The sequence below is a fragment of the Quercus robur genome, chromosome 4 (genome assembly GCF_932294415.1).
Source record: "Quercus robur chromosome 4, dhQueRobu3.1, whole genome shotgun sequence".
In the NCBI taxonomy this organism is placed as follows: domain Eukaryota; kingdom Viridiplantae; phylum Streptophyta; class Magnoliopsida; order Fagales; family Fagaceae; genus Quercus; species Quercus robur.
The window spans coordinates 65221965-65238229 of record NC_065537.1 but is presented as its reverse complement, the minus strand read 5'-3'; the positions used below and the strand labels follow the sequence as shown (position 1 = coordinate 65238229).

Below are 16265 nucleotides of genomic sequence, written 5' to 3'. Positions count from 1 at the left end.
AAAGTGGTGTAGAGGAAGGTGGAGGAGAATCATTTGGTGGATCAATCTCCCATTCTGAGAAGATGCAAAGCTCCCCCTCAAGAGGATCACTCTTGTACAAGCTTGTAGGCGTGGAATAAGGAAAGATAGATTCATCAAAGACCACATGGCGTGAGATATAAACTCGCCCAATCGGTGGATACAAACATTTGTACCCCTTATGCTTCATGCTATAGCCAATAAAAACACAAGGAAGGGACTTTGGATCAAGCTTATGTGATCTATACTCACCAAGGTAAGGAAGGCACTTTGAGCCCAATACACGTGATGAAGAATAGTCCGGATTTCTTCCATAAAGTCTGAAAAAAGGAGATTCCATGTTGAGGTGTGGGGATGGTAGACGGTTGATTAGAAACACTGCTGTGGAAAAGCAATCTGTCCAAAATCTTGGTAGTAGATGTGCATGGAACATCATGGTGAGTCCCAATTCAGTGATATTTCGATGTTTTCTCTCAGCCTTGCCATTCTGTTCAGGTGTTTTTGGACAAGCAGATTGATGGTGAATGCCTTTCGTGGCTAAAAACTGCAAGAAAGTACGATCTGCAAATTCTCCACCTTCATCACTTTGAAAGACAAATTTTTGCATTAAACTGACATTCCACATATTTATAGAATAGATCAAAGCAGTTCAAAAATTATGACTTCTTTTTCATAGGGAAAAACCAAGTAAAATTGGTAAACTCATCAACAAATATTGTGTAGTAGCGAAACTTTTCTCTAGAAGAAACAGGGGCTGGCCCCCATAGATCACAATGAATTTTGTAAAATGGGATTTTTATTTCATTTTCTCTAGGCAAGAATGGAAGCCTACATGATTTCCCCATTTGACAACTAGTACAAATTGAAGAAGAATTAGATGCTGAAGCAGAAGAAATGAAATTTCTTGAGTGCAAGTGATCAATGATCCTTTAGTGTGCATGACCAAGGCGATAATGCCAACAATCTCTAGCAACCCGCTTGAATCGATGGGAGAATAGGGCTGTTGGACCTCTATCAAAGGCATAAAGACCACCTCATTTACTCCGTTTCGTTACTGTTTTGTTGGTTGTCCTGTCCTTTATCACAAAACCATGTCCATCAAACTCAAAGATGAGTGGATAATCAATAGTAAGTTTACTACTAATAGCACATCTTTTAAGTGAATAGGAGAAGAACCAGTACCAAGAGCAGTTTCACCAATGTGTGTGATAGGTAAAGTATGACCATTGTCAACCATAACACCATTGGATCCATGATAAGGAGTTAAGGAATGAAGATTACCTGGGTTACCAGTAATATGGTCACTAGCTCCTATGTCAGGGAACCATTCAGAATCTTGACTGTCAGCAATGGTTATAGATGATAATGCTTGTGGAATATTGTCTGCTGTAAATGAGTGATTGAATCGGTTAAAGCATTTCAGGGCAATGTGGTTCCTTTTGTCGCAAATCTGACAGATAATTGCTTCATCTTTTGTGTTTTTGGCTGCGATGATTGGTGAATTTGCTGGCAGATTTCGTGTAGGATGGTTGGAATTCTTTAGTGCAGATTGGGCACCTTGAACAAACCCACGTCCCTTAGAATTAAAGGACCCTTGACCACCATTGTTTCTTTTATTTTTATTGTTGCGTTGGCCATAGAAAGCCATTTGAGGAGTGGGTTGAGCATCAAGCTTATGCCTTTCAGTACAACTCTCCAGTAAAGTGACAATTTCAAAGTATAGAAGGACTGGTGGTCTCAACATGGTAGTAGTGAACACCTCATATTCTTTGCCAAGCCCATTGAGTAGCCACCATGATTTCTTGTGATCTGGAACTGGCTTCCCAATGGCTGCAAGATCATCACACACTGCTTTGAACCGACAGAGATAAACAGTTAAGGTATCGATACCTCGAGTTATAGAGGTAAGCCGCTGCTTAAGTGCAAGGCTTCGGTCTGATGAGACACGAGCAAATGCATGAACCAATGCATTCCAGACCAAAGGCAGTATTGAGGCCTACAACAATGCCAAGAACTTCCTCGGAGAGAGTGGCTATCAACCAACCTTTGACAAGACGATCAGTTTTGCGCCACTTCATAAATGTAGGATTAGTTTGTGTGCCAGAGTCAGCATTATTGATGAACTGGGGTGGTGGTTGAACTTCACCATTGATAAAGCCTTGGAGGTCATAGCTCTCAAGGATATTGAGCATTTGTGTTTTCCAGTGAAGGAAGTTGGTAGAGGAGAGACGAAGTGACACAAAATTTGCAATATTCTATGTCACAGGATATGGGTAGTCATCAAATTGAGTGAGGGCAGGGGAAGAGCTTGATGTGGTTGACATGGTGGGAAAAAAAAATACAGAATTTTGTCTCTCTCTATCTCACGGTTGGCTTTGATACCATAAAGAATTCTTGAGAAATTCTATCTCACCTTGAGATAGAGAGAGCTGGTATTTCATTTATATAAAAACTATTACGTTTTGTATATTGGGTGAGTTTGGTTCGGCTTTTTGAAGTTGGGCTTTTTGAAAAAGTTGAGTTTTTAAAAAGTGCATAATGAAAAAGTGCTTTTTCAAAAAGCTGAGTGTTTGGTAAAAACTGTTAAAAAGTGCTTTTTAAAAAAGCTGAGTGTTTGGCTAACACTTATAAAAGTTATAGTTAGAAGGATAAATTACCAAAAAGGACAATGTATATATAAGGGAATTTATTTTATACTTAAATCAACTACTTCATATACTTACTAAATAATAATAATAATATATTATTGGTATTATTTTAATAATGTTTGGGCAATTTTTCTTTTTTAGTGTCATAATAATTTTTATTACTATTAATGACTTATTTTTCAATATTAATTAAATCTAAATAATTTTCATCATCATGTAACACAAAATGAAAATGTAAAAAGATAATAAAATATACACCAATAATCCAAATTTAAATTATACTACATATAAATGTAAAAAAGATAATAAAATACATAACAATAAACAAAGTTTAAATTATACTATATGATATTAAAAAAAAAAACAACAACTACTAATTATTATCCCCAAATAAAATTAATAATGGAATAAGGGAGAACCACCATTATTCTTTTTCTCCTTTTACCATATTTTCTATTTAAATAATATTTATTATTATTAGTTTATTAATATCTATCTTTTTAATATCTAATTCATCTTATCCTAATCTCAAGTCTCCACCGTGTTTCTCCCTCTCTCTAAATTCTTCTCTGCCTCTAGGACTCCCTCAACTCTCTTCCTCTTTCATGTCTCAACCAAAAGGTCTGGTACTCTCTGAATTCTCTTTTTCTCTCATATATCAAACCCAAAACTCACACATGGCAGAAAATCGAACGGCGGAAGCAAGCAGATCCGGGCAGCAGCAAGGCAGATCGGCAGCGGCAACAACGGTGGCAGATCTGAAGACAACAATGGTGGCAGATACGGTGGGTTTGGCTTGATTTTAAGTTGGATTTTCTGATGGTTTGGTTTGATTTTCTGTTGATTTTATGTCAATTTTGTGGTGGATTATCAACTGTTGAAAAAGGATTGCAGTGGTGGTGTCGGGTTGGTGGTAGGGTGGTGCCCCTCCTCTTCTTTTATTTTTCTTTTGCTGGATTGTTGTGTCCGTTGGGATGCTGAGTTTGTTCTGTGTTTCTTTTGCTTGGGTTGGAGAATGGTGAAGGAGCTTGCGTAGAGCAGAAAGATGACCCAAAGTGGAATGTACTGTGCGATCTTTGAAGACATGAGCTGAAGGGCAATTTGGTATTTGCATACTCACTCCCAACGGATACCCAAAACGCCCAAGGACTTTTGTAAAATGGACCGGATGAGGTCCATAATCAAATGCGCGTTCTCTGAACGTTTTTAAAACGCAACTTTTGACCCAAACGCAACTTTTTGTAATTACCAAACGCAATTTTTGGGCCAACTTTTTGTCAAACGCAACTTTTTGGGTCTAAAAGTTGAACCAAACGGGTACATTGTCCATTTAGATGGATATGTACAGAGGAGAAAAAATAGGAAGCAATAAGGACAGCTAGCTGTGATACTAGCTGTGATATTTTGAAATAAGGACAGCTAGCTATGATACGGACAGGTAGCTGTGATATTTTCCTTCTACAATTTAGGTGGTTTTGGTCTAGAAATACTTTCCTCTTGATTTTCAGCCTCCTAATTTTCAGCTACACTTTTAGGAGCAAAATTATTAAACCAAAGGAGGAGGGTGGTCTTGGGATTCAGGCAGCGAAGGAGAAAAACTTAGCGCTTCTTGCTAAGTTAAATTGGAGAATGTTTAAGGAGAAAGAAGCTTTGTGGGCCAAAGTTATTTTGAAAAAATATTGTTCATTAGACAGAAGACAATCAAGAAATCCTGACAAACTTCTGGCCTCTACTAATTGGAAGGCTATTAAAGTTGGCTTCCAAACTTTTGCTGATGGTATTTTTTGGGGAGTGGGTAATGGGATTAGGATCAGAGTCTAGTCTGACTATTGGATAAGAGGAAAGTCACTAAGAGAATTGATTGAAGGTCCCTCGAATCAGCATGATACGGATCTGATGGTCTATGAGCTTCTTCGTGGGCAAGGTCAGGGGTGGAGATGGGAAAGGCTTTCCTTTGAGTTGCCTCAGGAAGTTAAAGAAAGAATTACAACTATTCCTTTAAGTCAAGTTCGTAGAAGTGAGGATTTAGTGCTATGGAAACACTCAAAAAGATGGAGAATATTCTGCAAACTCAGCATATTTAGCTAATATTCCTCATGATCCAGCCCCTCCCTTCCAAGGTACTTGGATTTGGAAGTTAGATGTTTTGCCAAAAATTGTGAATTTTTTGTGGCTGTGCATACATAAGAGTGTTCCAGTTAAAAATACTCTTGCTTCAAGGGGCATCATTGAGGATAAGCTCTTCCCTCTTTGCAAGAGTCGGCTTGAAACAATTGAGCATATATTAAGGGAGTGTGACTATGCCCAAAACTTTTGGCACCTAATGAATGTTCCACTTGATGCTATTCAGTCATTCCAAGCTTCGGATGTGAATACTTGGTTACGGGAAAATTGTTTCAGTAAGGCAATGCATCAATCTTTGGTGCCATGGAGATTTGTCTATATGGGAGTTGTGGAAACATAGAAACAAAGTGACCTTTGAGAATAATTTGCTAAACCCAAATCTGTGCAGGCCGAGTATCAATCAAGCCATGGAGTATTATTTTTGTGTGGCGAAGATCAGGGAACAGAGACGGATGGCTGTCATTGCTGTTAGGTGGGAAAAACCACCTCCAAATTGGTATAAACTTAATACCGATGGGGCGTCGTGTGGAAATCTTGGGAGGGCAGGAGGCGGTGGTGTCATAAGGGGTAGTGCAGGAAATTGGATAAAGGGTTTTGCTAGATACATTGGCTCGACAACAAGTATTATAGCAGAATTTTGGGCACTCAGGGATGGTTTAGAGTTAGCCATTCAGCTTGGTGTGCAAAATTTAGAAGTTGAACTTGATGTGAAAGTCATTGTGGACCTAATTAATTCCAAGAACTCCTCCAATGCAGCATACTCATCTTTATTGTTTGATTGCAGATTATTGCTGGACAGGATTTCTCATACCAACTTTTAATACAACAAAATATGTATAGTATAGTATTAGACAAAATATTGCATCTACAAATTAAAATTATTGCAATGGTAATTTCAAAGTTTTAAATTATTGCATCAACAATAATAAGTTGCAATATCTTACAATTTTCGGTTGCAATTGAAGTTTTAATATATTAGGAAAAATTGTTACAATAAATTAAAATGAAGAAATCGTTGCAATAAATTGATATCAATCATTTTGTAAATTTATTGTAACGAAAATTTTGAACTAATAGCTTATTGCAATGAAGTTATCATCGCAATAATTAGATATTAATTCTTTTACAATTTATTGTAATGACAAATATGAAACTGCAATGAATATGTCATTGTGATAACCTGATATCAATTATTTTATAACCTATCGCAATGATAAAATGAAGTAATTATCTATTACAATGAAGATATCATTGTAATAATTATTTCCAGCTTATTTTGGTCATAGAGGTATTTGTTAACTAATACCTTTAGAGCATTCGTTTGATAGGTAGATTAATTGATTTACATACCTTCTTTTTTTTCTTTTTTTTAATAGGTAATGGTAAAAAATGTCTTCGGAGATTTTAAGTGTAATTAACTTCTTCTTGTTTACCAAAAAAAAAAAACTTCTTCTTTTTTAATGTGTTATATGCTATTTTTTAAAATAATATGACTAATTATTTATATTTTATAATAAAGATTGTGTTTAATTTTAAATGCATCAATACGTTTGCATGGATTACATTACGTGCTAGTTTGTATAAAAGTCCACAATATAAACTAATATTTTCCTTGAATAAATTTTAGAAAATCCAATCCAAGAGTTCATGCCAATGAAATTACAAAGGATTTTGGGCAATTATTGTTATTGATTGTATTGGCACTTGATGTTATAACATGTAATGGACAATGTTATATGTACACAATGAGATTGTGGAAGTAATAGTGTAATACTCCCTACGCATATATAAAGTAAGTTACAATAAAGCTTTCGTTACAAACGATGATTACATCAGTACATCTCCATCCTAAAACACCCTATATATATATGCTCAACTTAGAGAAATGAAGAGGGTAAGCATTTCTCAGAGTATCATGGCAAAAATCACTCTCTTCTACAGTAATGCTTCTTACTTTATTTATCACACGTAGCCTTCATCAAAATATGGCCAAACTAATATTCTACCACAGCTTATACTTTAAGCTCAAGCTCATTGCCTTCTTTGATTCCACTCTTTCCTTCAAACTTGATATACTTATACGACTTGGCACATGCAATGTAGACTATTAGATCCGCCAATGTCAAAGCTGCTAGGAGGAAGTAGAACCGGTCTAGATGACCTTTGTTAAGGTTACTAGGGATCCAACCAGCCATTTCACCTCTAGTAGAAATTCTCATCACAATTGTCACTAGCAAACTACTCACATAGTTTCCTAGTGACATTGATGTCGTGTAAAGTGCACTTCCGAAGCTCTTTAATCCATCAGGAGCTTGGTTATTGAAGAATTCTAGTTGACCAACATACATGAAAACCTCAGATGCTCCTATAAGTACATACTGTGGAATTTGCCAAAAGATGCTCAAGGAACTAGACCCTTCACATTGGGCACATTCTGTTGTTGCATATTTTAATCTGAAATACTCTACAACCCCAGCTGCCATCATTGCCAATATTGCTATAACAAGACCAATTCCCATTCTCTGAAGCTCTGTGAGTCCTTTAGCTTTTTTTGTGGTAATGACAAAAAGAGGGTCAAGAACCCGCCTGTAAATGAAAATGAAAGCCGCTACGCTGAGAATGTCGAAGCAAGTCATGCTTGCTGGAGGAATGTGGAAGGTTGAAATGGTGGTTTTCATGGCAGCACCTTGTTCCACAAAGAGAGATGCCATCTGAGTGAATACTACTGAATACATTATTGTACAAAGCCAAATTGGAAGAAGTCTTAAAATGCATTTCACTTCTTCAACTTGTGTCACTGTGCAAAGGTGCCATGGATCACGAGCATCCTTGTCAATCTGGTTGAATTCCTTTGAGGTGATAACGGCAGCTCTATCGAAGAATCTGATGAGGTGAATATGAAAACCATTTAGCATATTGCTATATTTCAAAATATTCAAGCCAAAGCCTAAAAATAGTAGAGGCTTAAGTTGTCGGTCAAAAATCTAGAATGAATGCAACTTCAACATCATATTTGGTCAAGACACTAGTGCTTATGATTATGTGCTTTGCCTAGCAGTGAGTTATAAAGAATAGCTTATTCCGTACTGAGTACCAATTTTACCTAGAAAAATATGTATATACAGCTGAAGACCATAAATTGTGAAACTGAATTTTTGTATCAATAGTGCTAACTCTCCCCTTAATTCATAACAATGTAACCTTCATTGATCTAACAACGACCAAGCCTTAATCCTAAAATTTTAAATTAAGTGATAAATTCTCAACAGAATAATCATAATTGACTACATGTTACATTTCCTTAATTACCTAAAGTATTCTTAAGTAATTTAAAGGTAGAAGGATATGAACTTACTTGAATCCTTGAGTATGGATCATCTTTCTGTCCCCATTATTAGAAATTTCCTTTTCGTCTAACTCAAACAGATCTTCTCCACTTGGCATCATCTCAACTTTCCATTTTCTTGTTGCAGCCACCAACACTTGGCTAAACCGAGAGAGAGGGTTGCCTTTAGGTTCAAAATGCCTATACCTTGGGGTTCCACAAAGAAACAAGACCAATGCTAGAGCGGCAGAGCCAGCTGAAGCCCAAAATCCTATAGCCCACATACCTTCATTCTCAAAATAGCCCAAAATAGTGTTTGAAAAGAGAGACCCAAGGTTTAAAGCCAGATAAAAGTAGCTAAAGAAGGCCATTTTTGAGTGCCCCTCCTTAGGATCCTCTTCATCAAACTGGTCTGCCCCAAATGTAGCTATATTTGGTTGGTACCCTCCATTCCCTAGGGCAATCAGGTAAGTGGAAAAGTAGAACAGTGCTATCTCGAAGGATGAATGGGATCCACAATGAGATTGGTCACTACCACAGCCTTTAGGCTTGAGTAAGAATATGTATGATGATAGCGATAATGATATCAGGCCCTGTCATAAATACCACGAGATTCACATAAGCAAATGAACAGTAAGATTTACACTTTTGAGAAATAATTAATTGGACTAGTAGAAGACAAATGTTAAAAGTACCGCTAAAAATGTTATTACAAAGTTTTACAAATTTATATGATACTGAAAGTGGTTAGTAAACTTAATAAATAAGTGTTTGAATTAACTTTTATTGACAGGTGATAAATTAGTTTGTATTATCTATATAGTAAAAGCTATAGTATCTTTAAAGGAAAATGCTAGAGATACAAAAAATTTTACAAAAATTTTTACAAATTGCTAATGTGATGAGTGATTATTGATAAATAAAAAAGTGATATTATTGGTGGATCCAGATGAGAACCAGTAAAAAGCCACAATAACAATTTGTAAAAATGTTGTAAAATAATTTGTAACTGTTATATTACTCATCTTTAAAAATATCTTTGGCCACTAAAGATCTGTTTGGATACCGCTTATTGTTGAAAACTGAAAACTGAAAATACTGTAGTAAAATAATTTTTAAATATTTAAATAGTGTCATTGGACTCAATTTTAAAATTATTTTTTTGAAAAAAGCAGTTTGCGGATCTCGTGTATAGTGCACGAGATCTACTACAAAAAAACAAACCGCTAGGAAATTCAAAACGTGCTTCTCAAACGGAGACTAAGAAAAATATTTTAGTCATTGAGTGCTTATGGGTCCATGCATGCGTCAGTGGGAAAGAGAATATATCAAATGATGCCAACTTACAATGACAAAGATGGCTTGAAAGATGGCACAAGTCTTGTACCTCCCCCAGTAGGACTCACTAAGGAAGGCACCAAGTAGAGAGAAAAGGTAGACCGTTCCTGTCCATTTGCTAACATTGTTAGCTGCATCAGCATTGTCTTGACCCAACACTCTTGTCAAAAACAAAACCAAGTTCACTCCTACTCCGAAGAATGCCAATGTAGCCAGCCCTTGATTCACTGTGATAATTATTTTCCAACACAAACAAAAAATATAATGAGTTTTACTATCTTTAAATTATTGATTGTTTAGTTAGACTAAGCAATAATTCAAAAAAAGGGTATCTTATTCGATCGCCAATAATATTTGTACTTTTTGTTTCCACATGAGGCATTGATATCTAGAAATAAAGAAATATAAAACATAATTAGTAGCACTTTTAGGAAAACTCCATGCAGCTTTGCTGTCTTTGCTGATTATTAGAACACAGCGGTGATTCAAGAAGAGGAATCTTATTTGCCAAAGAATTGCATTATGAGAATATATATATATATATATATATATGTATATAATATGTACTTTAGGCTTTTCTTGGTAACTGAGAATATGTTGAAAACAAAAAAAAATAGGAGATGATTTTCATGTTTGCATCTTAAGATATTTTTAACTAAAAAAAGGGGCATTAGTTTAAGAGAAATTTTTATAAACCTTTTATAAGAAAAATTAATAAATGTCCTAAAAGTATTAATTTAAGAGCTATTTTTAGAAATTATTTATAAAAAGTAAAAAAGTAACTTAATTTTATTTTTTACATTTTTTACCTATTGATCATGAAAATTGTATTAAAACTTTTTAAAAATAGTTCATTAACAAATACTGTAAAGGAAATATAACATAAAACACAAGCAGTGTAGAAGGCCAGAATTACCTAGGATCAAAATTCCGGCAACCCAAGTTCCAGATCTCTCTCTAATTGCAGGGCGGCCATGCCAATCTACAGTTCCATCAAGTGTACAAGTCTCTTGGCCCTGTTTGATCTTCCCATCCACGGCACCCTGAAAGTTCACGTGGAAATAGATATGTCTCACTCATATTGATTCTCAACTAACAATCCAACCAAACAACTAAAAGAAGAACATATATATGATCTCAAACACTACTTTAAATCTCGATCAGAAGCTAGTGATAGAGCATTTAATGTCCTCGTACCAAAATGAAACAAGTAAATATTATGAAGTATCAATAATTAAGTTCTATGCTTGTGTGGTTTAATCCATGTGATATGTGCGTTGTCCTTCTCATAATATATAACTATCAGTTATTTACGTATGGTCATATCAACCACACATATTGTGAGAGAGAAGATTTCGAGCTGTGTAAGCTTACGCGACTTTAATGCCACAAACACCAAGATGTTAGTCTATTTTTGTAGAAGATTGTAGGACCAGAGTTGATTTAGAGATAAAATGTAGATGGCCATGAAGAGTGTGATGCAGATGGACGTGACAAGTTTGGCGTGCAAATACCACTCCCACAAGTGTCACATTAAATGAACTGTAGAAAACCACTCCATGTCGAATATGATAGTCAGTGATAACAACCTGTGTGTTCTTTGATTGTTGTTTTTAACCATTAATTGGGCTTATATTTTGACTATTTGTATCTGTGATAAAGGGTATTTTGGAAATTGGAGACATGGATTTGGATTGACAGGTTTGCTGTGTGTAAGAAATGAGCAAAAATTGTTTCTGTTCTCTTTTATTTTTAGTGAAGTTGGAAAATATAATTACCAGAGAAAATATAAGCTAAACTGTTTTTTGATGTTTGAACTTTTTCAATTCCCAGAGAAAAGAAAAGAGGTAGGGATATTCCACATAATAACCTTTGCTTTATGAAGCATGCTTGATGCATGGTTTGTAACTGATTCAGATACGTCGCTTAGGGTCAAGTACAAGCTTTTTAATTAGAAGAAATGAAAGCTTTGATATATAGAACGTACCATTAAACTACTACATCATTTTTAAAATCTGATTTATGGCTAACAGTTTTTCTTTTTCCTTTTTTTTTTTCTTTTCCTTAAACCATAAAGAATCAGAACACACATAATCCATGATTTTTTTTTTTTTTTTTTTTGAATCATAATCCATTAACTTAATTAACGAGCCTACGCAGAGAATTGTAAGTAGTTAACAATACGAAGTTTCAAAAGTCAAAACCACCTAACACTTTTTTCCTAAGAGAATTAGATATAAGCTAAAACCACAACAACAACAAAAAATCCATTAAAGGAAGAAAAAGACAGAAATAGTAATTAAGTATTTAACAATTTTATGTTGTTATAAGTATAGTTTCAAGAGAGACCAACAAATTCTCAAAGATCTTGTAACTTAGTGACATGGGCTGATTCTCCAAGTGAGGAGAATATTGATTCAAATCGCTTCTCTTACTTAAAATAAATAAATAAATAAAGACTTTAGATATGACCAAGCTTTTGGCTAAATTGATAGGTACCTCCAAACTCTTACATCTTGGAGCATGGGTTTGATCTCGATATGTGGTTGTTAAAATCCCAATTCAGATCAGTAGGATCTTAAAGTTTTAAGATTCTAGAATTGTTAAATGATATGAATCTCACTAAAGTTTTTAATTAATTAGTAGAATTAAGGTAGGATTTAGATCTAAATATAGGATTGATAGTATCATGATCCCAACCAAGCCTGGATTTTGATTTATTTATAACCAATTTTTTAGACATTTGAGCTCAATTTAAAATTATAAAAAAATAAAAACCTTTTGTTAGACCTTTTGTAACAAATCAATTATTTCTTCAATATATATCCCTAGTTTTAATTGACATCTTATATATTAAAAAAAAAAAATTGTTAACTCTAGTTGTCATAATATGTCAAATCAATTATGAGGAACTCTCTTCTCAATATCAAAAGTACAAAAATAAAGCCAATACAATTTAATAATCAATTAACTTCCATTTAATTGAATTCATGCTTTCATAATTAAAACGCATGTCAATGCTATTCTTATAATGTCTTTTAGCTAAAACAAATTTATATTTTGAGAAAAAAAATTTTGCATAATAAAAGGTTATGTGGTAGCAAAAAGAAAATAACATTACTCTTAATTGGACATATGTTGCTTTCTTTTTGCTTCTACATAATTTTGTATGTAGCAAATATTTTACTATTTACTTTTATAATTTTAAAATTTATTTGTTTTATGTAGATTATTGTTTTTATTTCTATAATAAATGATATTTTTTTATTTTTACAAAAAATTAAATTCTATAATTTTTTTTCCAATAAAAAAATAATCTTTCAATTAACTTAAGATGCATTTAGATATCGCTTATTTTACCGAAAACAATAAAAAAATATTTTTCAATTACTATTCATTAATGAAATCATTGTGCATTTACCTAATTGTACTGTTTCTGTCTCATGAACAGTGCAATATGCACTGGTTAAAAAAAATAGAAACAAAAAAAGGGATAAAAAACGCATTGGCCATGGACTCCAAATCCAAATGCTCACTTAATGTAAAAAAAATATATATATATATAATAAATAATAATAATAAAAATTACGCAGGACTTCGATTTGACATCAACACCATAGATATGGTATCTTTACTTTTTGGAAAAAATTAATAAGGATTTTGTGAGCATTTGAAAAAAAATTTCTCAAAAATTAAAAATATATTAACAGTTTTTTTAATTTCCAAAAAAATATTTTTAAAAATAAATAATTTAATGTGTGCTCTATGGATCCATTAATAATAGCAAAAAAACAAAAATAACAAATCAACTTAACGAAGAGACAGCTTGACTCACGTGAGATTCACACTTTACATGGAGACAGATAACCAAGATATCTCCACACGTCAGCTGGGCACCACGTGAAAGTTTGAGCTCAGTACTTCTTATTTAGACATGAAAGTTTGAGCTCTAAATCTTTTGAAGAATCATTTCGGAAAAAATAATAATCAAGATACGTGCTTTCTCTTATTGCTTGCCATGTGGGAGATCTTCAATAAGTTTCACTTAAAATATCAATTTATAATTATCATAATTATAATTTTATTCTTTAAGTATAATTATTTTTGTTCATAAAAAAAGTATAATTATTTTTTTTGTACAAACTCAATTTTTTTTATCCAACAAAATAAGAGAATATAAATAAATTCATTGGATATGGACCTAGGTTCCAATAATAAGAGCCAGAGTCAGAGCCACTTCATTTTGTTGGGATCAAGAATTACAAGGCCCAACCGGATTCAAAGTATGTTGGTGTTGGATCCATCAACCCACGTTGATAAAACATAATGTGGTTGTATAAAAAAAAAGATAAGATAAAACATAATGCGTGGCTAGTCATTTTTTTAAAGTTTTAACTCTTTCAAGAATTTTTTTTTGTTTTTAAAATTATAAACAAGTTTAAGTATATTCCTTGTTTTTGGTCTATTAGGTTGTCCAAAACTATATGTAGCATCATATATTCTAGTTCTAGATAGAAGTAGTTCTTGTCTGTTTATCAAAAAGGAAAAAAAAAAAAAAAAAGTAGTTCTTGCTTGTTTAACCATGAAAAAAAAAAGAAGGAAACAAAAAAGATAGAGAGGTTTCTGCAACATTTTAGGGGTACGTTACTATGTCCAGCGTCGTAATATACATGCCAATACTTTCCCAAAAGTGCAACTTGTTACATGAGGATCCCATGCATGGAGATCTTGAGCTTTGATGACAAAACTAAATACCAAAATGAACTAACAACACAAAATATTTGGATATGATATTGATTAGTAACAAATATGATGAAGAGCAGCTTGTAAATTAATCCAAAGAAATGTAGTAACAGAAAGTATGCATTTCTATCACACAGTTTCATGGAAATATAATGAAGTTTCACTAACCTTGTTGCTGCAGACATTTAAGCAAGCCATTGGTGCAGTACTCTCAGGCTCTCAGAACTAGACCTTTCGTCTATAAAATGAAAACCAAAAGAAAGAGTTGTTATAGAGAGAGAGAGAGAGAGAGTTTAAGGAGACGAAGATAGAAGAGCTTGAAAATATTAGAGTTATGGTGGGAGAGTGTGAGGGGGTATTTGTATATATAGAGGGTAGCGAGAGGGAATGGAGGGCTAGGATTTCATGTGAGAGAAAAGCCAGATTTGGAGGAGAAGAAGAGAAAAATGATGAGAAGGAAACGTGACGAGGTTGAATTACAATAATCATGAAGATATCATCATGATTCTGACTAGGCTAGTTCTCTCTTTCACTAAAAAATTAATAATAGTGAACGTAATTTAGCTGTCTTTGATATCGACATGCTTGAAACATGCTTTGCTTTCATGGGCTTCTCTTCTTTTTTTAATCAATCTTTTTTATAAACTTTTTTGTGGGACTTTAATTTTTTTTTGTTTATTTTTTGAAATGTTATGTCACTTTGATGGCCATGGCTATGTATATCACTGCAATAAAAAGTCCATTTAGTAAGATTTTTAGAAATATTGTTGTTCTTTTGTCGAATTACATGTGGATGAAAAAATGTGAAAAAATGTATAATGTTGTTTAAATACTAAAAACTGTTATTTAAATAACAGTAACAAACACCCCAAAATTATCAAAGATACATGCTAAAGATTCTTTATTTTGTTTTCATTGAATTCATTTTGGATTTATTTGGGGGAGTTTCAACTAAATGTGGGAAGCAGACTTTTGTGGCCTAATTAAAAGGGAATGAAAGATTATTATTATATTATTAGTAATATTATTATTATTCACTCATGGTCACTATCAATGGGAATGGACTAGACTAACAAAGACAAAGGAGGTCATTGTTAATTACCAGCTATTGTAGGTGCACAAATAATAAGTGATTTTGTTGATAAAATGGTGTTTTTGGTTATACCTAATAAATTGGCCGGTTGCTGAAAGACACGTGGTGTGAGGAGAGGGTGACACACATTGATTGAGTAGACTAAGACACCATACAAAAAATTTCAACCAATGTGACAAGTTGTTATCAGTAAATTAAGAAGTAATGTCACTAATAGGTCCAAGTGAAAATTAATTAAAACTTGTTTACTCAACTATTGTGAAAATTGTTGTAGAATTCGCTTTTGAACCAAGCGTGGTTAGTACAATTCTAGAAGGTAATTCTCAGGTTCTCATGGGTGCTTTAGCGGAGGAGGGAGTTCCTTTGTGGCCTCCTCATTGTTGTGTAAAAACTCGTTTTTGCAGTTTTCTTCAGTTATATTACCCTCATGTTAAAAAAGAAGGCAATAAAGTTGCTTATAGCTTATCTAAACATACTTTACATTTTTTCGATTTTAATATGTGGATGGAGGATGTTTCACCACAATTTGTACATATACTCAGGTTGATTTAACCAATCTTCCTTAATGATATTTCATAGTGTTTTTCCAAATATATATATATATATATAGATATATATATATATATATTGTGAAAATTGTTTTGTTTATAACATTACTTAATTGAAATATTAGTCATATGTTTGCTAATTACATGGCAACTATTCATTGACTAGTCAAGCAATTACAAGGAATAAGAAATTTAAAGGAAGAGAGTTAGAACCCAATTGAATAACTATCTCAAAAATCAAGGAATGGATGAACAACAAATCAAGATAGGTGTCCCATAAGATCGGGGCAAATGTAACAGTTATGACTTACAATAACCGCTGATAACCTTCAAACCTCAAATACAAATAAGGTTTGACATTTTAAAAAAAGACACATCTAACAAGTAACATCCATATATATTCTGCTTATTTTGTCTTATAGTTTCCC

The 16265-nt window shown here is 33.3% G+C and overlaps 1 protein-coding gene across 1 annotated transcript; it reads right to left on the bottom strand.

Moving 5' to 3' along the window:
- Nucleotides 1-6541: 6541 nt before the first annotated feature.
- Nucleotides 6542-14568, bottom strand: LOC126723380 (protein NRT1/ PTR FAMILY 7.3-like). Its single transcript, XM_050426763.1, has 5 exons — nucleotides 14365-14568; nucleotides 10370-10496; nucleotides 9463-9680; nucleotides 8146-8708; nucleotides 6542-7673 (listed from the first exon to the last, which is right to left on the bottom strand). The coding sequence occupies exons 1-5, from the start codon at nucleotides 14392-14394 to the stop codon at nucleotides 6803-6805; spliced, it is 1809 nt and encodes a 602-aa protein (XP_050282720.1). The 5' UTR covers nucleotides 14395-14568; the 3' UTR covers nucleotides 6542-6802.
- Between the last annotated feature and the right edge of the window lie 1697 nt (nucleotides 14569-16265).

Bases quoted from the DNA above. Each gene is read 5' to 3' on its own strand.
- LOC126723380 (XM_050426763.1), bottom strand. From the start codon at position 14,394: ATGGCTTGCTTAAATGTCTGCAGCAACAAG. The intron at 9,681-10,369 runs GTAATTCTGGCC...TAATTATCACAG, and splicing joins TGCCGGAATTTTGATCCTAG to TGAATCAAGGGCTGGCTACA. The intron at 7,674-8,145 runs GTAAGTTCATAT...TCACCTCATCAG, and splicing joins ATCCATACTCAAGGATTCAA to ATTCTTCGATAGAGCTGCCG.